The sequence below is a fragment of the Pleuronectes platessa genome, chromosome 22 (assembly GCF_947347685.1).
Source record: "Pleuronectes platessa chromosome 22, fPlePla1.1, whole genome shotgun sequence".
NCBI classification, from domain to species: domain Eukaryota; kingdom Metazoa; phylum Chordata; class Actinopteri; order Pleuronectiformes; family Pleuronectidae; genus Pleuronectes; species Pleuronectes platessa.
In genome coordinates this window covers 2,497,313-2,522,298 of record NC_070647.1, presented here as the reverse complement: position 1 = coordinate 2,522,298, position 24,986 = coordinate 2,497,313, and the positions used below count along the sequence as shown (strand labels likewise).

The window sequence follows — 24,986 nt, the reverse complement described above, 5'->3', positions numbered from 1 at the left end:
GGAAAGCTTCTACATCAGCGCAAACACGTTGAACCTTCTCTGAATAAATAAAGGCTACACACAAAACCTCCTTGTCCATGTGAGTGCTGATTTATTTGTAATGTTATTGTGCAGTGCAGTGATCTCTCGCCTTTGTGGCTGCGGATGGATGTGGGAATATTGGGAGGAGTCATCCTCCGGTCTGGCCGCAGGAGATGCTCTAGGAAAACCCTGCATTATAGAGCATTACAGCTTTTTTCATAGTGAGATGTGAATTTTGCATAAGTCCGTGTCAGAATCAGAACCTGTTTATTCACCAAATGTATAATGAGTTTGTTATGCTGCAAAGCCGAAAAGCAGAATCAGTCAAACTAAGAGTAATGACTTAATGCAAGAGTGTTGCCCAAGGTGGATTATATAAATACCTTAATCTTAATTAATCTCTTCATAATTTATTTTAGATGATTATATATTTATTTATTGGGTATTATTATTCCACTTTAGCAACAAAGTTGCGACAAAGAAGTTCATTGAATGAAACAGAAGCAGGTGAACAGAATGTCGGTGGTTCAATCCCTCCAGGTGAAATGTCGAGGTGCCATTGGCCAAGACACTGAACCCAATTCTCTCCTGAGAGCTGCCGTCAGTGTGTGAATCTGATTTGTAAATATGAAGTTAACTGTCAATTACATACGTCAAAGTAGAGGGATCATTAAATTATTGCATAACATGTTTAACTTTAATCATACTATTACCTTGACCTGACTTTTAACAATAGTCCCATTATCAATGTTAAATTAATATGTAGTAATTCATTGTCAAATACTCACCTAGATAAAAAGGACAAACGTCTTCTTCTTCTTCTTCTTCTTCTTCTTCTTTTGATTTTCTTACCGACTAAGGTTATACTTTGTGCTTTGTCCGGTTAATTAGGGGGTTTCAACCAACATTAAGATACATTACCACCATCTCAATAATAATAATAATAGTAATAATAATAACTTAATTTACAAGACATTTTCAACACAAGTAACTAGGTGTAAGTGAAAAGCCAACTGATAGATCGGTCAGTCTTTAGTCATAAAAAGTCACAATGTGTTTTTTGGGCAACACTAACATGAGCATTAGCTTCCTCTTCTTGTTTATATTCTTCACTGGCACAGAGGGGCATCTTCACATTTAATTCCACAGATTGTGTTTACAGCGTCTAATGAGTCCTTTTGTCCGTCTGCCATCTGTCTTCAGTAACTGATAAATCATGCCACGCTCTGTAGTTGACCAGATATTTGTTTGCTTAGAGTCATTAATCAGTTCATCAAGGAAGCAGTGCTGTGGAGGGCACTTACTCAGATTTCACAACAGAGCATTAATACCGTTATATTCTCTGTATGTCTGTAAGTACATTCTCATTATTGTTTTTCAGTTTTGAATAACTAAACCTAAGTGGAGGGAAAAACTGGATTTTGATTAAATTAATTCTCAACTATACTAGCGAGGCCACCGCAGAGAGACGAGTGAATAGAAGCAGAAAGAGAACAACAAATTAATTTGACTGAAAACAGAGTGATCACAGATCAGTGGGTTCAGCGCAGTTGTACATGCAGTGCTGCACTGACCTCGTTCACCTTTCAGCTCATTGAATTTTAAATATTATGGTTGAACAAATTCTGCTGTAGCTAGAAGAACCGCAGAAGCGATTTCAGTACGTCGACTGTGTGTGTGTGTAGTCTTCTGGGCTTGCTGTTTTAAAAGCTTTTTTCTTCTTTTTTTTCTTCCATATTATTACAATATATTAATTTGAGATCTTTTTTCTATTCAAGCAATATAACACTCACAGAAATGTTCATCCTCTTCTTCACTCTTCGCATCATGATACCTACAAATGACCCATAGAGAAGAACCAGTATCGTAATACAGCTGTGCTACTTAGTTTTTTTTTTCAACACTAAGGCAAATGAAATAGAATAGTGGTGAGTTATAGCATGGACAGAGATGTGTCAAGATCTTAGCTTTGTCTGAAAACACTCACTAATCCATATATAATCCGCTATATAGTGAGTTTGCCATTTTGTACTTCTGTCTGAATGTTTAGTGACATTTTAAATACTTTATATCCTGCACTCATTGTTACCCACAATGCACCGTGAAAAGAAGTGTGCAACCGATGGTCACTAACAGAGCAATATGTACCAACATGCAGTGCGCTCGCAGCGGTAGAGGAGGAGAAGGAGCAGCTGTAACAGCCCAAACTGTCGTACAAATATAAATGCGAAAATCACGTAATTACCGATGCAGAGAAAATAAGCCAAATATTGTAGAAGCGGATGATTTGCCTTTGCGCTACATCTACGTCTTTTGCAGAATCACATGCAGACCATGATAAACAACACACGCTCATCCCATGAGACTTTTTCTATCCTCATGTAATTCGTGAGCATAGCATCCAGCCCTATTTGCTTCTGTATTTTACTGAGAGAAAATTGTGCAGAAACTTTGGTGGTCTGTAACTCGGAGCCAAAACTAAAAATGTCTCAGACATTTTCATGTCGAAGCATTGAGAAGTCCGCCCTCTTGCTCCCTCTTATCTCTCTCTGTTTCCTCCTCTATCTCGCCCTCCTCCGCTCCCATCCTCCCCACAGTTTCTCCGCCCGCTCCTCATACTAATCGCAGCCACCGGGCTAAGCTCTTGTGGTGCGGTGGGTTGTGGGTGCTGTCGGCGCTGCGTGCGTGCCGCGTGCCTGGGCAGGCTTTGAACCTTGAGGCCTCCCGGGACACAGCCAGGAGTATTAGGCACTTTTCCACTCTTGTCTTCTTTTAATTATGGGCCTGTAATGAAGGCTGCACCCTCGGCTGCAACACATCACACACTCGCAGGAGGAGGAGGAGGAGGAGGAGGGATATCCCCCCCCCCATATCCGCCTCACATCAACCCTCTGTTAGGCCTGTCTACTTCTAGTTCGTTCTTTCTGTCTTTCTTTCATGTATTTTAGTTTTTAGTTTTTATCAGCTGGCTAAGAAAGCTGCAGTTCTTTCCTCTCCAGCTTGGAGGCGGTGGAAAGGAATTCTTTCGCATTTTTAACAAATAGATTTCTGGACCAGTCAACCGACCTGTTTTCAGCCCCTGCATCACACTGTCATACCATTAAGCATATTTCTTTCCAAAAGTTCCAAAGCACATAAAATCAATCCCCCTGTTTTTGTGCACGACTAAAATATGTGCGTTAAAAAAATCATGACTAATCTCTGACTTGTACAATCATGCATGTATAGAGACACTGTTTTCACAACCGTATGCGGCAACTCATAGTATAGGCAGCGAAACCAGACCTAAAGGTACAGGGCAGATGGAAACACTATTGTTTTTGCTGAGACTCTAGGAAATCCCTGAAATACTTGAAGTAGATAGAAATTAGTTTACAGTTGCTGACAAATGGCCATCACCAACTGAAACGTTGTACCTGCAGTGAAGGTGAGGGATATGAGAGTGTTAATGGAGGGAGAATGGGTGTAACCCAGCAGAGATTAAGGATTAAGATGGAAGTTTCCCAGACTTTTCTCTCACACTCTCTTTGTTGGAAAATTGTTATGAATCACCGGCCATTGTTTTTGGAAATTGAACAGTTTGAACCTCTGGTGGTGGTTTCCTCCTCTCAGCGTGAGTTTAACTAATGGGAGGGTTGCATTATAACTACACACCAATTCTATGTGAGTGAGCACCTTTAATGGGCCTTCAGAAGGTCACTCTCTTCAGCAGGGAGCACTGGCTCTATATGCACTGGATCAGCTTGACGTTCTCATCAATCTAAACCCGGACGGCCTCATGTTTGTTTTACCCTGATAGGATTTAGCCATTAATCATTTTCTGTCCTAGAGGTTCTTCCTTTAAACTGAGGAGCTGCGGTGCGTCATGTGATGGAGAACGTCGTTCTCTGATTCGTTCATAGCCGTTCATTTGCCTTGCTTCTCAATTCCAGCTGCCAGGGGATGCACAAACCAGTGCATTTGTCCCAGGCTGTTTTGAATGACACTTAGTTTGTGAGATGATTCATTGTATCAATGCCTTTTTCTCTGTCTTAGTCAATCATGCACATTAGTTCAGTGTTATCATTAGTTGATGTTGAGCAAATGAACTGATCAGCAATTTGAGGAATTTTTCACTTTCTACTAATATTGATATTATTTCTAGTTTGTATACAACTCTATTTTGTAATGTTCTGTGATTATCACAAACTCTTTTGAACTCTTCAAATTTAGAATCAAAATTCTGTGCTTCCACAAGGATGCTCCTATGGATGTTATTTTTCCTTTATTTATAGGTATGCACTTGCTTTTCCAGTTTTTTTTAGCTTTGGCCTGTTTTCCATTTTTGCCTCGTCCTTTTTTTCTGAGGCATTATCCTGGGTTATGAGCCGAATAAGGACAGAAACATTTTTTTAAATTTCATTGTGTTGATTTCTGTTATTGTGTCTTACTTTTGAAAATACCTGTCTTAGTTTGTTTGATTTATTCAGCAAAACTTAGGAGTGACAAGACAAGAATGATTAAAAATCATGCAGCAGTAGTTTTGTTTGACTCTTAGAACCTGACGTGGGTCAATAGCCCAAACCTCATTGTTTCCTACATTTCCTGCAATGAAAGAAAAGGGCATCTTCGTTGTTCGGCAGTTTACCAGGAGGAGGAAGATGAACTAAAGTTTCAATAACCCTGATGACATCACCGGGGGAACCTGCTGAGTGCCTCCTCTGTGATGTGAGACTGACTGCAGGGAAAGTGCTTTTCCTTCTGGCTGCATCCTCCCTGCAGCAGGATATCACGTTCTTATGTTCAACCCTAATTCTATTCATCATTAGTCCTCCTCTGACACTCTTCACCATTAGTGTATTCCCTTGTGTATCCGTTTGCCTTCAGCACCTTGTGCTGTTACATCCTTCTTGTTTTCCAATGCATTTCACCTCAAGCTGCTTTTGAAGTCGGTCTGATTATGATTATTAAATTCAAACATAACTCAGTTTAATGAATGAATGCCTGAATTACTGTTTCCCAAATCAGCGTCCAGAGACTACCGGAGGACCCTGAGGGGATTCTGTAGGCTCCCATGACGAAAAAGTGATTTACACATCTCCTGTTAAGCCTGTATATTCATTTAAACATCATTAAATATTTTTTAAACGTCAATTAATTTTCTTCCCCTACAGTGCAGACAGAATCCAGGGGTCAGATGGTGGTCTGTGATCACAGTTAACATGCTATCAGAAGTGTGCATTGAAAGGTTTTGGAGCCCTTTGATTGAAAGTGTGTGCTGATAAATGAGTAGTGGTCATGATAGTCTGTGACCACAAGAGGGGGAAGAAGCTCTACTGCTTTTCATGGTCTGGGCTGTAGAGACCTTGAGCTTGTAATCAGAGGGTTAACTGCCAAGTCCAGTTAATGAAGCCTCGGCAGTCTGCCAGGACATATCACACACTCTAGAGGGGCAACAGGATCCACTCACAACCTGTACACTTCACACTGGCACGTTTGGGCCGTGTGGTTTTCATATTGTATTCACGTCAGGGCTTGGTAGTGTGAGTGTGTACTGTCAAAAGCCCGTCAGACACGATATCCTATCACAGAGCGTTCAGTACAAGTCTTAATGATGGATGTGATGAGCTTGTTTGGCTTCAGTTCTAAAGTCACTAAACATTTATCAAAGAATCCATTTGTTTCTTCTCACTAAGCACTATCTTTCAACTTGTAGTGTGCGGGCACTTTTTGGAATGTGTGCACTAAAATATTGTATTGATTTTTGTTCTTGTGACATATTCCGATATTGGTAAATTAGCCTCATGGTATAAATGCAGACAGCTCAGACTGTGGTCTGACTGTGGAAAGGGAAGGTCCCTTTGTCCTCACTGATGTCAGGGAGAATGTTTGACATTCAGTCTCTGTAACTAGGCCTGAGCACGAGAAACCTAAGAGATCATCACTAACAGACAGCGGCTCGATACTAAACATGTCTGACAGAGGATCCTCTTTGGGACAGTCAAACCACAGCTGGCCCATCTCAGCTGCATCCACAGCTTCCACAGCATCCCTGTGTCTCTACTCTTATTTTAGATGGATAATTTGTGGTGGTTTAAGTGTTGCCTTTAATAATTGAGCAGGTAGTTAAGTCCCAGTCATGCAGGACAGTCACATCTGCCAACCGAGCTGTGAGGCTGCAGTTGCCGGGCGGGGTGTAGGGGGGCAGTGTTGAGTTTAGTGAGTCACCCTGTAAGATGCACCTGAGCAGTCCAATGGGACAACTCTTTCCTTCGCTTACCCTCTAACAGCTTTGGTATGTGTTTGAAAAATATAATAATCAACTCAGTGAAATTGCGTTTTTATAGTCCTCCTTTTTTTTTAAATATTTCATCATATTGGACTCACGCACATTTGCTGCAGATCTCCATCACAGCAACACCATCCATAGAATCACTTCCTGGTTGGCAATATGTCGTCAAAGTACAAGCACAACGTTCCGTTTGTTGCTGCAATGTTTTATTCTGAGTGGAATTACCGGCTTTTATTTGGAAAAGTCTAAAGAATTTGCTGGATGCTTAAGACATCTTTGAAATTGCCGAAATGCAATTATTATATAAAGCAGTTAAGTAAATCTTTCAAACTTATATGTAAACCACACACGTGAACAGTAATGAACCAATACAACCTTCATTGCTGTTAAACCCGGTATGATGAACACAAAGTATTCTAAATTCACTCTGCACCGTTTGACAAGGAGTAATTCTTAAGATGGCTCTGGAGCATTGCCACAAGCCAAGCAAACATCCCGTTCCAAACAAACATGTAGAACAGGCACTGTACATGTTTCATAAATTCCGCTGAGGCTATTCTATAGCTTTCTGAGTGAACAAATGGCGCACTCCTCAGTCTTGTAGTCACATAGGTTTGTTGTTGTTTTGTCCTCCCCACATGGTTTTTTGTAACAGACAGCTGAAGCCTCATAATAACCTCAGCTTTAGCTATTAAACACTGTTACACAGAACAAGGCCTCCAGTTTTTGGCCACTATCTCTCTAGTCTCATTCAGAAGGGATCCTTAATGAGATTTTCTGTGTGGTGTCCTGTCCGTGTGGGTTTTCTCCAGGGTCTTCTTCCTCCCACTGTCCAAACTCATGCAGGTTAACTGGAGACTCTAAATTGCCTCTCGGTTTGATAGGTTGTTTGTCTCTGTATGTCAGCCCTATTAGAGGTTGGGGACTTGTCCATGGTGTCCCCTGTCCAAAGTCAACAGGGATCTGCTAAAGCCTCCCGTGGCCCTTAATGGATTTGTGTGGCTAATGAATGAATGATGATATGAATGAATGTTTTATGTGACTAATCTTTAAAAGGTCACACAATATTAGAGTTTGAGTATTAAACTAACTGTGAAAACATCCAAGCCTATTCTTAGAGTAGCTTTAGATCCTTCACTGAAACTACTTGATACTCGACTGTGCACAAATTGTTGGATCTCACCGTTCACCGCCTCTGTTCTCTTGATGGTCTCTTGACATGTATTTATATTGTTTACATATACATAATGGCTGCTCTATTATTTGCTTTGTTCAATGTATCATGCTAAACACAACAACCAACAGATTCTCTTCTTGTCTTTTTTTTCCATGTCCATCTGCTGTACGACTCCATCGTCCTCACAAGGTAAGACATTCAGCTAAATTGTATTTCCTTTCCTTTTTTTTTTTTTTTCAGCAGGGGTTGCTTGTCTTGTGTTTTCTGACTGGCATAGTTTTCTGCCTCAGAACTGATGCATGCTGGGGCAGAAACTGTGTTATAGTCTGTGGCAGAGCTGCTGCTTTTGTTTAGTTTTTTTTATAGTCAAGTCACATCTGTTTACGAGTGTGTTATGCTGTGTGTGTGCGTGCGTGTGTGAGTGTGTGAGTGTGTTTGAAGCTTGTGGCCTTTGCCTATAACCAAAGAGATATTCTCTGCATTTTATTTACTGCATTAGTCATGAACCAGAGCTCCCCCCACCCCCTCTGTGACATAATCCATTTGTGTCTGTTGGTCCGTCTTCGGGATGTCACGCTGCATCTCTGCTGTCACATCTCAAGGCTCCCTATCACTTATTTAAATATGCGAGGGCTTTCCTTCTGTGTGTGCGTGTTTGTGTGTTAGTGTGTGTGTGCCTGCGAGCGAGTCAGAGAAGTTCTCTTGTGTGTCCTTGTTCGATGCTATTGGTTTGTATCAGATTAGATGGAGTCCGGGGCTGATGGGAGGATGGCTTGATGGACGAATGAGGAGATGGATGAGCGGATGGATTCGCCCTGACAATTTGTCTTTTTTCCTCCCGCTCTCTCCATCACTGGAGCATATACCTTTTTTTTCATGATTTATCCCTCCATATCTGTTTCGCCATAATACCTCTTTTCATTGTTTGGTATGCAAGCATTGTGCTTGTGTGTGTGTGTGTGTGTGTGTGTGTGTGTGTGTGTGTGTGTGTGTGTGTGTGTGTGTGTGTGTGTGTGTGTGTGTGTGTGTGTGTGTGTGTGTGTGTGTGTGTGTGTGTGTGTACACACAGGTCTGCTCATGTGTGCTAGAGTATGTGTGGAGATGGGTTACCATGACAACAGCAGCCTGAAGTAGGAGCGCTCGTGGCAGGCACAGCACATTGCCCTTGCTCTCTTTCTGTCTCCTTCCCTCTGTGGATGGAGATGCACAGATAACATGTCTTCTCCCCCCCATCTATCCAAATGCACTGACACTATCTCCGTACATCTTGGTTCTATTTAAAATCCATGTGCAGGTCGCTGTGTCTGTTCAGCCAGTCGTTGTTTGCTGTATATTTATTACGCTATAACTTAGAAAAACCGGATAACTGATGTTTTACTCAGTGATAGACACATTTTATCTTCTTTCAACCAGATCAGTAATGACTGGTACCCATTATACAAATACAGCATCTATTGTCACAGCAGGAGGACCCATTGAGCTGATCTACAGGTGTATGGTTGCACCTGTTCTCACTTTCACGCCACAATTATAGTGACCAAAAACATAACAATAAATTGTGACATGACAATATCAGTCAAACCGAATTACTACTATTAAAGTAAGAAATAGACAAAAATTGCCTCCTGCCCAGTTGTCATTTTGTGTGTCTGCGGTGGATTCTGAGTCCACATTGGGAGGATGGATGCATCGACAAAAGACAGAAGGTAACATCCTCTGTCTCCCATTTGAGTCAGTATCACTATCATTTCTTCTATCTAAGATTATTCCACAAACCTAAATTATTTATAGCCTTAACTGTAAAGTGAAAATTAGGCTTTAGATTACTTTACTTGTGGGATGTATTTTGTATGTTAAGTGTTTTTATATATAAATAATAGTGAGGGAACCTGCCACAGTTCCATTAACTGCAGCAAATCTAAAGTACTGGCCACCTCGCATGACATTTATTATAGGTCTTTCTCGCCCATACTGCTCGGGTGAATGAAGCAACGCTGAAACAAGGTCTTCAACATTAAATCGTGGCATTCAAGTTTTTACTCTTCAAAGTACAGTAACCTTTAATCAAATTTACACATTACAGCACTGTAAGAAATAACTGTCTCAGCGGCATGGTCGCCTCACAGCAAGATGGTTCGTCTGTGTGTACTTTATGCTCTCCTTTTGACTGCGTGGGGAACTCCAATCGGCAGACACACTGAAGGATAGTTTGAATGTCGACCTGCATAGGGATTTTAAATAGAACCAAGATGTATGGAGATAGTGTGAGTGCGTATGGATAGAGGGGGAGAAGATGTCACGTTATTTGACATGCAGATTGGGCCCCAGTGGGATTGGCCCCAGCTCCTGCAGTGACCGTCAAAGGATAAGCGTTACGGATGGATGGATGCATGGATGAGTGGTCTAAGCTGGTTATTCCTATATACAAGCTCACTGTAAAGAGCATGACACAACAGGCTTTAACTGTCCCAAATAAATCTGCCGCAAAACAGTTTTTGACTTCAACTTTGCTGTAGGCAGACCCCCACATGTTTCATGTGGCTTAGCAAATATCTTGTGGACTGACCATCGTAGGATGCCATAACACAAATAAAGCTTAGCTCCAAGATGTACAGTATAGATCATCCAGTTTTGAGTTCAAATCTTTAATATACTGTTCACAGTTTACTGCAATAGCAGGGAGCACATGTTAGTCACACGTTACCCTTCCGTCTTTCTGTCTATACACAGGTCCAATGTTCCACCTGCCTGCTACATGCAATCACCATGTCTCTCTACAGTTCATGTGAAATATAAGTTAACATCAACATCTTATGCATTGTGTTCTCGAATTCTGTGTATTACAGTTGCAAAACTTTGGGTTTTACACATTGAATTTGGACTGGCAATGGCTGAGGAAGCTAGAGTTGTTCGGTGGGCGGTTCAATCCCAGTTTTCCCCATTCCGCATGCCAAAGAGTCCCTGGCCAAGGTGCTGAACCCCAAAGAGAAAGTGGAGAAAGGGCTGTAGATGCACTGTATGAATGGGTAAATGGCAAAAACTGTTCTACCAAGAGCTTTGAGTGGTCATCAAGACTAGAAAAGCGCTCTATAAATAAAGACCTTTGAAATAATTTTATAGGCAGATGTGCAGCTGCTTCATCGCCTCCCTGTTTAATAACCCTCTCTCTGTATATCTCAGCAGCGGCTGTAGTGCAGGTAGCCGTGTAGCTTTCCTGGCTGCATTTCTTTGTGTCATTAGTTACTGGGTTTACGCATCCTTTGGCCTCCTCTTGAAACTTGCCACCAACTGACCCAGTTTAGCGATGCTCTGCTGCTGCTTTCAGTGTCAAGTGTGTGTGTGTGTGCGTGTGTATGTGTGTGTGTGTGTGTGTGTGTGTGTGTGTGTGTGTGTGTGTGTGTGTGTGTGTGTGTGTGTGTGTGTGAGTGTGTGTGAGTGCTTGTGAGTATGTGACGGAAAGAGAGGTAGAGAGCTACAGGCAGAGCAGACCAATAGCAATCGCCCACATCTTGATTAAAACCAACCAGAGGCAGTGGAGACAGACATCAGCAGCAGGTGTAAACATCCCTGATCTCCTCTGTGTCCCTGTGGTCATGGTAAGCTCCGGACGCGTCCTGACTTAATGCGCTCTTTGGTTCACTGTTTGTCATTCGTCCCCTGTATACAACAGCTGCATTCCTCCGCAGCCCCCGTGGATGCTGCTGTTGAGACATGTGATGTTCCATCTATCTGCTGTCTGAGGCTTATGTGATTCACGTGTTGATAGTTCTCGTCTTGGCTGTGTGTTGATGTGTAATATGCAGCTTATCTGATTTTAACAGCAGCATTATGCACACAGCTACCCGTTCAGTGTATTAGGGTTTGGATTTAGAGACTGCCCCTGAAGCGCTGAACGTGTGTTAATGGGGGAATGCAACTTGTACTGCTCTTTCTGACCAATTTCTATTTATTGAATGTCACAGGAAGTGCAATTAAAGAAATGTGTCACTCTTAAAGATGACCAAGATGATACTGCTGATTATAATATATATAAATATATATATATACAATAAAGAAGCTGTTTAAAGAAAAATGTGGCATAGGAACTATTGCTAGTGCAGCTTCTAGGACCTGGATTCCAGAAGTTCCCTCCCCACTACAATGGATGTTTATTTATATATATTTTTTCATTACATCCCCAAAAATGTTTACATAACGGTTGCAGACTTAATCCCTTCAAATTCTTGATGACACTGATGTTTCTGTAGTGGTGAGAGATATTTTAATCTGCATTCACTTGAAATGGGAATTGTTGCTGACATCACCTGGTGGCTTAATAGAAATCTGTATTTGTATTAGAAAATAGAATCCTGTCACAATTATATCAAACAAAACATATTTGCTGGTGCGGTTTTGTTGTATATAAACTATTGCTAGGAGACAGCGTTGTTAAGCTTTACAAACTGCGACATGTGATTAATAGACCCTGTCCAGGGTGATGGCTCTCAGGCTGCACAGAGATCACTGCTCCACCTGTGATTGCTGGAGGTGGACCTGCAGCCATTAATCAAGTTTGAGTAAATATTTGAAAATCCTCTGCATGGTTTTCCACTGAAAACCGAATTAATGCACTTTAACATTTATAGTCAATATTCCGCTTAAAAAACACAATTGAACATCCAAGATTAAGCATTCATTAATAATACAATATTTTTCTACCAAAAGTATAATTACAGAAAATTGTGCAAGTGACACTGCTGAATCTGAGTTATTTATTCCTACTGTGCCTACTGCTTATTTGGGAAGCCTGGTAACAGCTAAGCTTTACTGATTATGTAGAGACACTGAAAATGTAATAAAGTGGCAACCTCAGAGATACAGTCTGTTTACACTTATCATCAAGAGGGGAAAACTTCGTTTTTTCAAATTTTCTTTATAACTAGTTTGAATCCGATGGAGATTGAGTTCCACCTGGCAGCTTTATCATTCCACTGAGCCTAACAAAATCACCCAGAGGGCTTTGCTGTCCAGTACAAACAGCATCTCAGGCTCTTCTCCCACAGCTACATACAGTCTCTGGAACAATGTGACCTGTGCTAAGAAACAAGCCACATTATTTCAATGCACAGCCAGCCGATTATTTCATGTTAGAATACTTGAGCCCATGCAGTTGCAGCAGTAAACCTTGTGCAGCACAGACGCTGGTGGTGGGAGCAGGAAGGTCAGCAGGGTGGAAATGCAAAACAAAGCTGGAGAGGAGCAGTGACATTTCTATGGGGAAAACCAACAGCAGCTGTAACAGAGCTAGATCTGAAGTGACCCGCTGCCAGTGTGCGTTTCATCTCACAAAGATAATGATGTCATTCATCAGGCTGACACTCTGAGAGCTGCACTCAGAGGGCTGCAGCCACCCATCCCTATTTCTGCATTTCTGACATAATCTGTGTGATTATCTCAGCGGCAGTCTGCATAGCACGGTGTTGTATTCCCATCACATGTATTGACTGAACTATTGAGCCAAACCAACATTGAAGTCAGTGCATAGAAATGTGAATATTTGGAAGGCTGTAGCGTGTACAGGACACAGTATGAGCATTTCATTTCTGACCAATCTCACACAGATTATTGGACTGTCATTTGTTTAAAAGGGAAATGCTCTTTCAACTATTCAGGAACAAAAATTATAAGTTAAGATATTCCATTTCCTACGTGATTCTCATGGTGACGATGCAGACTCGTATTAATTGATCAGCCAAAAAAACAAAGACAACATAATGGAAGCGTAAGGAAACACCAGGCAACAGGAACGTAGCAAACCGACTAAGGCAGAATATGAGCACAGAGACTATATACACAAGGAGAGAAGTAACACAAAATGCATGCAAGTGTGTCAATAGCTTCAAAATAAACAAGGACATAACAGAAAAGATGAAATGAAATCCAAACAAAACCAAAAATGTATTTGGTTTTGAAAATGAGTTTCAAAGGTCCAAGTCTCTTTGAAGCCCCTAATAGGGCAGATCCTTAAAGCGGCTCAGATGCAACCATGGCACTGAGCTACTGCTGAAGTAGTATTCTGGTCAAGAACATGTTAACTATACCTGAATTAGTATTATAAGATCACATTTTATGTTTTTGTGAAGGTGCTAGATACATGATAAATGTGTTTTTTCTGCTTTAACCAAATCAAATTGAAGCTGAGTGACAAAGTAAATGACAGAAAATAAGAAACCTAAGTATATTCTGTAGTGCAAAGAGAGCACTATAGTGAAGAAGCTCCATTCTTACCGCATGAGCTATGTTCTTCAAATACTATAATTTTATGTAGTCTTTTACTGTATCTTGGTTAAAATAACAACTGGCTAAATATTAAAGCTCAGTGCAAGAGCGGAAAGAATGATCAATCATTATGTGTTTTTATTATGTGCACCTACCTAAATTTGGTTTCAATACAAAAAAGCAATTGAATAATAACCGCTGTCCTCACTAAGCTCATCGTATTCAGTGGTTGATACAGTTTTACAGCCCAAAACCTTCTCCTTCATGAACCTGGTCAATTTAAGAACCCAACATTAGAACTTAGACATAAGTTTATATTCTTGTTATTGTTTCCTGCAAGGCAAGATTATATATCACCATTAGGATACAAATCAAAGTGCTTTACAGAGACACGGACAGTCAATAAAAAAAGTTAAAGGCAATCCTCAAATAATACTCTGTAATGGAGTAATTACATTAATGAAAACATAAAAAATGTGATGTTAAGATTACGTTGAAACAGCAATAAAACCGAAACAACAGTACAAACAGTCAGATAGATAGTTACAGATTTCAAAATGAGTAACTAAACGCTGCTTCACCTGGAATGTGTTTGCATGCCAGTGCTGACCTAACTCCACCTGGATCCTTCCGACTGGTACACGTGATGCAGTGCAGGCTCATATTCATGGGGGACGGCTGTAGCGTGGATGTCTGCAGGTCTGTCGGCTCATCCGGCTTCATAGCGGGAATCATAAGCAGCAGGCAGATGCCAGCTGACAGGAGACACCTGACAGATTCTGAGCAAACATTTTGTCCAAAACTTGACAGAGAGGAGATGCGATGCTGGAGCCGACTGAGGCAGGGAGGTGGAAGAGCGGGGACACTCAGAGATGTAAAGGGATTTTGTTATGCCACATCATTTTCACAGTGACGGTTGATGAGTGAACACACACAGAGAGACCGGAGACAGAGAGAGATGTAAGACACAACTCGAGATGAGTAGGTGGTACACGCTCTAATCCACTGTGCTATCTGAATGCCCCCAACCCCCTCTACCACCATCACTGAGCTGGGAGGCTAGAATATGGATGCTGAAAGCTCGCTCATCCGTGAGCCGAGCTGGTGAGTCCTGCTCACTGCGCTGACTCACTGCGGTGGAATCTCGTTTACCCCTCTCCACTGACCCGACAATCTCCACATTCAGTTTTCTGTCTCGCACAGCTCAGCTCGCTTCATTATCTTCCCCTTCAGATGATTCCGCCTTGCCAGGAAAAGAGCAATCACATGAGTTACCAGTGATCAAGTCCACATAAAACATTCACAAATCCCTGTGTATTCCGTGATTACAATTTGAATGGATTCAACTAGACTGCTTCTGATTATCAATCAGGTCACTATCACTCCATTTAGACTCTGTGCAGCCTGAGCAGATCAGATATAACTCTCTGATATATAAAACATGTAAATGCATTCTGGGGCATCACTTTGTCAGAAAATCCGAGATGCAGTGATTGACTGGCTTTGAATATGCTAGTGGGATTAATTTACAATATGAAAAACATAGAATAGCACTTAATTTATCTCATCGATCTACTGCATGAGAAACATTGGCATTAAATGATATGATGACTCCAAATAAATATATAATAATAAATAAATAAAATAACAAACAACTTAGGATGAACTCCAGGAAGGTTTTCTGTTATTACTGTAAATATATGAGTTATTAGACCTGACCTGAGTGAACTCAATGGAGGCAGTCACATCTGAGGCCCACACCCAAACTTTTTTAGCTTTATTTCACCCATTGTGACTGAGCCCATCGGGCTAATGTGACACATTTGCTGCACTGCTTCTTTCAGTCATCCCACTTGGCATCTATCTCCAACACAGGACACGCATGGATGCAGGCAGTTGGCACGGCAAAGAACAAGGGGAACTTGTCTGATTTAACATTGTACTCCTCTAGCATAGTCAAGCTGTACATGGACAGCTTTGAAAAATGATTAAAATGAGTGCAGCATAACTAGAGGGAAGACATTTTTTGTTAAACATGATCATCCTTGTCAAAACATGTAGTGTCTAATGTAGCCTGGAGCGTTGAGCAGCTGACTGAGGTCTCAAATCTCCATCTAACTTCTCACCCCCAGTTTTTTCCCCACTTTTCAAACTAAAGTGACTTAAGGACATTTATCACACTTCACCTTTGGAAAGAGACTCGTTCTTGTCTCTGCCTTGAGAAGTTGGGGTCCACTTGCAAATACAACTGAAAAAAATAAAATAAAATGGAGACACAATTTTTTCCGATTCAAACTTTTTTTTTCACACACGTAGTACACTTTAGCCCGGAAACACACTCTCAAAGTTCCATACAACACAATATCCAAGCTCATAACTTTTTTAAATAAAATATCTGTAGTTCAGAACATTATAAGGCATTGCAGTAACAAAACAACATTGTGCTTTTAGTTTGAAGACAATTTGCCAAACAGGAAGTGATTTCCTTGAATGTTGTTTCCATGACGGAGATCAATAATCGTCGCATGTCAGTCTGTCTGTGTTTGTGTGTTATTCCGAAATGGTGAAATACTAAAAATTATATTATCATTATGTGACCTGTGTTTTGACCCAGTTACTCACCAAGGTTGTTGGTTCAATCCCAGTCTTCCCTATTCTGAATGCTGAAGTGTCCTTAGGCAAGATACTGAACCAAATTGCCCCTTCTCATAGAGATGGGTGCTGCGCATAGATGCACTGATTAGTTGAAGCTTAGACTTTGCTGTAAAGCACTTTTTATTAACACTGAAGGTATCCAAACCATATCAAACTCAGCACTGCACTGAAAATTAACAGTTTTGCTATCACTAGATCTTTAATTTACCTGTACATATAGTTACGTTGGTTCTTACCTCATTAACATAACATGTAAATGTGAATGTTGTGGCCAACCTATAAATATATATGAAGTGTAAGTTATCCACTGAGCTGACATCAACCTGTATTATCTCACTGAAGGATGTAAGAGACCAGCTGTAAAAGGCAGAAGGATGATAGACAGGGTTTGTCATTTTTCCTGACATTTGTGTGTGTGTTTCTTTGAGTTTGTGACCCTATGTGTGGTTGATTTGTGTCATGCTCGCCTGTGTGTGTGTGGTTCAGAGGTAAGTAAAGCACTGAGAGGATATGTCAGGCAGGAGGGAGGCGGGAACCAGGCTGCCCCTCCGTTCTGCCACATCTAATCACGTGTCATTTACTTTTCAGTGCCACAGGAAGACGGCCGTGTCCCTGTCTGTCCTTGTGCGCCGGTGTCCACATTCGAAGGGCAGTTTGCTGAGTGCATCATGTGACAGCGGCGGCCGATAGGCTGTGGCGAAAAACAGTGCATCAACACTCAGCTCTTCACTCATGTAGAAATCATTTCTCAGTAGTCCCCTGGGAGGCCCGAGGAAATGCTTAACAAATAACAGTTAGAGTGCTCGACTTATTATTCAAGCAGCATACAAGCTAAGTCATCAAGTGCACATGCAAGCATTATTGTGCAGGGTGTCACATGAGCAGAATGCTGCTGCATGAGATCTTATTTTTCTTCTCAGATACATGTAGCAGGTTTCCATAATGCCAATGTTCTACAAGCTGGATATCTGAGAGACTCAACAGTGAGACAGTGTCACTCATATTCATGACTGAAAATATGTGCTTAAAATGTGTTTAGCACCATCTGTGCAAATATAAATCATCACATTCCTTTTTTTTTCAAGAAAAGGGTTGATAAATATTACCCCCATCTCTCTGTTCATAATGTCACTGTCAGAGGTGGCATCTCCCACCTGAAGTTGCATATATATCATCAGGGATTTACAAACCTCATATTTTAAACCGTGACCTTCAGTATCTGTAGATAATGATATCAAGAAATAAATAAAATTGCGATCAGCGCTGTATAACTTAAAGAAAAGAAAAAACTTTGAACAAAATTAAATCTATCTGCTTGCAAATGTGTCTTCATTTCCAATTATAAAGGAAAGGAAGGAAAACCAACACTCCTAACAGACTGAGCCATTGAATATGAACCTGTTCAGACGGGATACAGACATGATTATCTTTTTTAACACGAAGGACAATCCCCATATTCAGAACCGACTTGTTACACATATCTGTAGTTGAATTACAGCTAGCAGCAGCTGAGAGAGAGTATAACACAGCACTGGCTTTGTGTTGCTTATCTTTAGTTTTACAGCGTTCACTGGAGGTGCGTTATGGTTCTGTGATGCGTCCACTAACCAGTGGCTCAGTGGAATGTAAAATTGTCAAAATAGCATTTTCACAAATGAATTATTCTTCTAAAATAGTGTCCCGATGATTAAAGGCCCAAGGGCATTCCTGTTGTTTATTTGTCTCTTTGAGGAACGTCTGTGCGGCAAAAACAACGATTTACACAGTGTGTAATGTGGTAAAAGGCTCCTAATTGCTGAGCCGAGTCATCCTCACGCTGCTTTAAATGTTAGACTAATGACTCCACTTGATGGCCATGTCAGGCATTTAAAACATTTTTTAAGAAGCTGAACTCCAACACAGTCTTAATTTGCAACTTGATGAAGTGGGAGGTGTTTGAGATTCCTCGGTGGACTCAACACGAGTCATGTGCAGATGAATGCGGTGCTCAGATCTTCCCTCTCTGCGTTGCTGGCAGGTTTAAAAATACTGCCGCTCCAGCTCCAATGCAAACCTCCCAGGATACTAGTGGAGCGCAGAGGATGAAAGTGTGGGGCCTCACATACACACAGGCTGAGAGATGAGCACAGAGAGGAAGCGAAAACCGGGCAAGAGAGGAGGGAGGAAATGAAGAGAAGCTCATTTTGCTGAGCAAAATGAGAAAAGTGTTTTCATTGAATACAAAACAAAGTTAAATTTTTAAAATCACAACTGGGGCTCTGTGTTCTGCAAAGAGAGGAAATTTGAGAAAAGGCAAATCACAGAGAGGGAGGGAGAGACAAAAAGAGTGAGTTAAAAACCTGACTAATATTCCTGACATGTACTTGCCACCACATTGCAGATTGACATCAAAATGATACCATAGGTTACTGTGAAACTTTATTTACCTCAGCAGCTGGGAGAACTAAACAATTACATAGGCTCTTGGATCCCCAGTGCTCCACATAATGCAAACTCCACGCTTTCTCAGTGTTTACCAGCTGTATTTTCAGTCCATTCCCACGGCTGTAATTTCATCCAGAGCAGAGTCCTGAAACGCTCACCTCTCTGTTGCTCTCAACACTGAAAATGAACATTTGTTTTGAAATGCTTCTTTTTGTCAAGTCCACAGACCTGATGAGTTCTTGGTTTACCAGATTACTCTTACAACCAGGTTCACATCATTGGGGGACTTTGTCAAAAGAAACACTGTAATTTATGACCCATCCTACCTATCAAGTCTGGCGGTTCTACAGCAATCATACTAAGTCTGAAGGTCTCTGTCAGTTTAATGCTTATATAAATGATAATATTTAGTCACAGAAACAGTCTCCTCATCTGACATCTTGTGCAAAACAATGTATTTAGTCCTTTTCCTAGCATGACATTTCATGCATGAATTAATTGTCATTAAATAAAGTTTTGCACAAAATGCTAATCATGCCTGAAGGCGGTGCATTTGTTTGTCCCATTAGATACATTTCATTCCATGAACCGTCCCATTTCGTGCAGGAAATTATTTCTTTGTCACAAAACGCTCTACACAAGTCAAGAAACTGGCTCAAACTTTTTCGGAAACGTTGTAAATGGACGCAGTAATGATATTGTAATTGTCTTTTGTTTATTCTTAAGTCACTGTCGTCCTGCATGGTAGGTAATGCATTTCATTGTGCCCTAAGGTGCATTTTGGCGGGTGCGTGCAGAAAAGGTTTGGAACACATTCACCTGGGTTCGCTGCAAACAAACAGAAAGTCACATTATTAAATAGGTCGCACATTACACCGTTCACAGATAAACATGAATGAGTGACATGTTTCCACTAGCCAGCTCTGCCGGCAACATCATAAGCATAATGGAGGCTGAAGAACAGATTTACTTTCACACTGACTTTGCAGCAATTACATCCCCAGCCGTGTTCTTACTGTTCCTCCTCTCCTATCCTCTCCTCCCCTGTGGAGCTGTCAAATTGCTGCCCTTAGCCCAGCTCCGAGAGAAGCATCCAAAGGGAGCCACGCATCCTTTTGTACACACAAGCCGATTCTGCCTTTGTTGCCAAGCAACACAAAGGAAGTGTCAGAGGTTGTTGTTGTTTTTTTTGTAACAGATGTGGACATGAGTGTAGTTACAGTGAACTTATTGGCCGATAATGAACCATCATGAATTAGCAACACAGGATGTGATGTAAGGGCTCCGTTATAGGATCAGATCTATCCAGGGAAAAATTAGCTGCCGGGCCCCCATTAACTCAGTTCTGTATTTTCTCAGTTTACAGATTATGTATTAGCACCTGGGGGGGTCTTGACGAGCGTTTTGTGAATAGTGCAGTGGATGGTGAAAACAATGGTACAGAGTCTTCTTTTGCTCTGCAGGACATATGGAGCTGGGTTATGTCATGATAACCAGGGTGATCTCAGCCTACGGGGCTTGAGAACACATTTATATGTCTGCGTTAGAAACTGGCGACATGAACTCTGAAGGATTCAAGTGTTTGCCAGGCAGATAGTCTTATCAATGACCTAATGTAATAGCATTATGAATACCTTTTCTAGAGAAACCCTCAATTAAATGTATATTTAATAGTAAATCACTGCGACTACTTGAACACAACATAAAAGAATACATTTCAATTTGAAAATGGTCTCTATTTATATAGCACATTTCTAGTCTTGATGACCACTCAAAGCACTTTACAGTACAGTTTGCCATCCACCAATTTACACACACACACACACACACATTCATACAGTGCATCTATCAGCAGCACTTCGTTTATTCTATGAGGGGCAAATTCTGGGTTCAGCATCTTGCCCAAGGACACTTCCGAATGCAGATGGGGTAGACTTGGGATCAAACTGCCAACCTTCTGATTGGAAGATGACCGCTCTACCCCCTCAGCCACAGCCGCCCGATGTAGTTTGCATAATCAGAGTCATACATGGTCTGTTTTTATGTAATGCTTTTCTAGTCCGCTCACAGCCCTTTATGGTGCAGTTTTTTAACTGAATTACCTGATTAAATTGAGAGGAACACATTTAAATAAAATACTTAGCAAGACATAAAACGTACATACAGCATCAGAGACAATCACAGACATGCACTTACAGATTTAGAGTCAGTGGCTTGACACATTCAGATTTTAAAATCATCTGTTTTCATTCCATTTAGACAGAGGGCAGAGTTCCGAAGTGCAGTGTTTTCCTGAGGGACAACTAAACTGAAACAGACCGGTGATCTGGTCTGGTGCACAGTGGTTTTAAATGTAGGTGATAGACAGACAACCACTGCAGGAGACTTTCATTTCTGTGCCAGTTGGTCCACATGCCGTCAAGCAAAATGTGTAAGACTGAAGTTTGAGTGTATGAACTGTGGTAAGATGTGAATTGGAATCATCACGTCTGTACAATAGTAACATTTTGTCTTGTAGCCTCTAAGTGCAAGTTGGAGATCACGCAGGGATGGTTGGAGAATGTTGGAGATAGATTGGGATCTAGTTTAGTGGAATCCAAATATGTATAAAGCCCCCTTTTCACTGGTAAAAAACAAATCACAACTAACACTTGCTAACATCTGGCCTTTGTCTACAATGGGCATGGTTACAAAAGACATTCTCTCTGAGATCAGCTGACTCTTCAGGAGACAGCTCCGGTTGGCACTGATGAAAACTTGATACATGGGTGAAAGTGTTCATTTAGCACACTGCGAGGTGAGGGAGCACCTCAGTTGACGTCAGACATGATGCACAGGAGGGGTAAAAAAGTCAAGCTTCTCGACTGGCAAATTTGGTTAATTCCCTTTTTGGCGGGTTTACCTGAGGGACAAATTTTTGGTGAAAGTAGGTATCAGACCTTCATAAGAGAGTTCATTATGTTCTCATGTCTGCTCGTGCTGGATGTGAAAAGCCACCATGTGCTACCGACATATAAACACTGACAGAGCTGGACCACTAGTGTCTGCACATTAGTCCTGAGCTCTCATTCCCTTCACGGAAATGCACTGTGCTGATTTATTTCTCTCGCAGATACAAAACCAATGTTAACATCCCTCTTCTTCTTTAACTAGATAACCGCCTTTGCCCTTTGCTCTCATTTGCTGCAGCCATACATCTCAGCTGATCATCTCGGCTGAGAGAAAACCAATGAAAGTTTAGCATTAAGGAAATTGCATTGTAAATTAATCTCTTGGCAAATTCTTTGTCATTAATTTTCCGTCAGTAGACAAATCAATCTAATAACTGAGCCCGTGCCAGTGATGGGCAGCAGCACCAGGAAACACGTTGTCCCCATATCTGTGGGGATTTCCCCCCGGTACCACACTTCATCCCACAGTCCAAAGACCAACAGATTGTGGTTAGGTTGACCGGAGACTCTAAACCATCCATAGCTTTGAATATGAGTGTAAATGGTGGCTTGTCTCTATATTTTCAGGGTGTAATCCACCTCTTGTGCAGTGTCAGCTTGGATTGGCTCCAGCTCCCCCCTTACCACCCTCAGAGGATAAGCAGTCTAGATAATGGATGGATGAATGGATGTTTCAACCAATGAAAAATGAATGATGATCAATGACTGTGTATGAGGATTGACACCATGACTTCACTTCCTGTGACAAAATAAAGCTAAAATATCCCGGATATGATTCTACCATCTTGTGCTTGTAACCTTATTTGGAGCTAGATTCTGCCCAGTAGTAATCTGGGAGTGGAGCCATGGTGTCAAGGTCCTGCAGATACCCTCACCTGGCCAATCTTGAGTCTCAGCTGTTAATCATACCATCACAATTCCATTTTTGTCACATTTTAACATACATCAGTGTGATAGGCTGACCTAAAGGTCAGCTACCATCTTTGGGAAAAAAGTTTTTGCTGCATATGTCTAGTGTACATGAAAGGCCATGTGCGAGATGTCGGTTTTCCAGTGTGGACAAAGATTCATGTGATAGTTAGGAAAACAACCACGTTGTAACGTTATATCATGTGGGGCCCTCTCCAGCTCTCGATGGGATTCGGACCCGCCTGTTCTATACAAGGGTAGTTACTACACCTAACATCCTGTACCTTCAATAAACAGCTGATGAGACATCCATTAAAATGTCAATCACTGAACTAAAGTGAATTCAGCACCTCAGTAATCACAGTTCAGACCTTGTAAAACCCAGTGTAGGAAGTGAGATGGATGCATGCAGTGGAGTGGCCTTGTTAAAAATTCTGTTTTAACCATTTTGCACACAGGTGACTTCAGCTGCCGCGCTCTCCCTCCCACACTCTCTCTCTCACACTCCGGTGAGCATAGAGGACAATTTACCTGTTGTCTATGTCAGGTGAATCAAGCATGACAGCCCTGAAATACACTTAATGTGTGTGAAGAGCAGAGCCAAGTGGCTCGCTGCCACCAACACCCACACACGAGTAGGTGTGTGTCAGGGAGGCCTCCGAGCGGAGACCTGAGAGGACAGTGGCAGCACAGATATACTGAGCTACTTCCGCTAGTTAATGTGTGTGACCTTTGAGGGGCTTGAGGATTAAAGGTGTACCTCCTCGCTTTACTTGCACCAACCTCACTGCTGGACTTTTTGCTGTGTCATTTGTCCCAGTTTACTAGCTGTACACTTATTAGCTTGCTGGCAACATATGCACCTACTGTGAGCATGTGTTTACCCTCTGACTGCAAAACGTTCTTTCCCCCAGACCTCTCTCCATTTTTTGTTTCGGTACATTCATTGTCACTTCGAGCTTAGCACACGTTTTAATTTGTGTCCGTGCGTCTTATCCACAGTGTAGCGCCACCTAGCGCGAGTTGAAATCTTTACATCCACTCACCTCTATGTATTGATGTTGTATTTAATCACACAGCCACCTAAAAACTCATGTTCAGTCTGAAGACACACCGTTTTTTTTGTCATTGCCCTCTATGACATTGTTGTACTCGCTGTGGACAAAATCAATGCATCAGAGGCAACGTATTTTTAATTTCACACATTCCTCTTACTTCTACATTCCTTATCAAAACCTGGTGCTTTCCAGGAGTGGGAGTGGCCTCCTGATGAACCCTGTCCAGCTACAAAGCTCCGGATGTTTTTCATTTTCAAACTTTTTGTCCTCACCCCCAAATAATTGTGACCCAAATGAAATTTCCATGGAGACGCAAATGGTTTCATATACATCTTTTTTGTTCCCTCCAATACCTGCAAACACACTTTGATAGGTCGAATTGAGTTCTCATTTAGGAACATAAAGCAACCTAAACACAAAAATACTAGAAAAAAGACATGGAGGCACATTCGTAGTCTTGCAAAGTCAACCCAAATCTTTGCTTTGTGTATTGTGGTCTGTAAGGTCTTAATTCTTACTGGCAAAAATATAGAGGTGTATTGTATTGTTGGAAACACTGATTTTTAACATGAAGCTGCTTTAATAGTATATACTTGATTTAATCTGTGGGTCAGTTTGTTAACTAGAGGGTAGAGGATATTGTGTTTGGGATGAATAAATGCATCTTAATCTTAATCTTAATCTTAATATTAAAACTCCAGCTAAGTACCTCTGGAACCATTTCACGCTGAAGGAATTCTAACCAGGGGAGGCTGACTGCTGACGACAACAGCTCCCATTATCCCGCGCTGCTTCCACATCATCCTCATCATTTTGATTGGGAGACCCCTAGAGGCAGAAAATGACACATTGTGCATTCCAATTATGTGATTTCGATTTTTTTATCTGCTTCAATCTTATTAAATCTGGGATGAATTACAGTATTTAGTTTCTAATTTGCTATTATGATAATGTTGTTTATTTGATAATGATGATTTGTTTTGTAGATTCCCAAAACAATTACATTTTTTATAATCAAATAATGCCAAATATTCCCTGCTCCAAGTTTTTATAATGTGCTGCCTTTCACCAAGAACTGAATCTTTTGGGTTTGAGTAGGTTGGTTGTTGGTCAGAAAAAAATAAGACCTTTCAAATAATTTTTCCTGACCTGTGGAAACTATGATTGACATTATTCTGTATTTCATGAACTATTAATGAAAGAAAGATAATAAGCAATGAAAAATAATTATTTCTTGCAGCTCCAGATGAGATTGAAATATG

At 41.2% G+C, this 24,986-nt stretch overlaps 1 protein-coding gene across 3 annotated transcripts in view; it reads left to right on the top strand.

Moving 5' to 3' along the window:
* The window catches only part of LOC128428577 (pleckstrin homology domain-containing family A member 5), a 189,365-nt gene that overhangs the window by 83,785 nt on the left and 80,594 nt on the right, over nt 1-24,986 (top strand). The window contains exon 4 of one of the 3 annotated variants that reach the window (XM_053414786.1): nt 16,971-17,168. The exons of the other annotated variants lie outside the window; for them this stretch is intronic. Within the exon in view, the coding sequence (XP_053270761.1) occupies nt 16,971-17,043 (73 nt within the window). The 3' untranslated portion in view covers nt 17,044-17,168. Of the gene's footprint in view, nt 1-16,970; nt 17,169-24,986 lie in introns of those variants that run through there. 3 annotated transcript variants of the gene reach the window in all.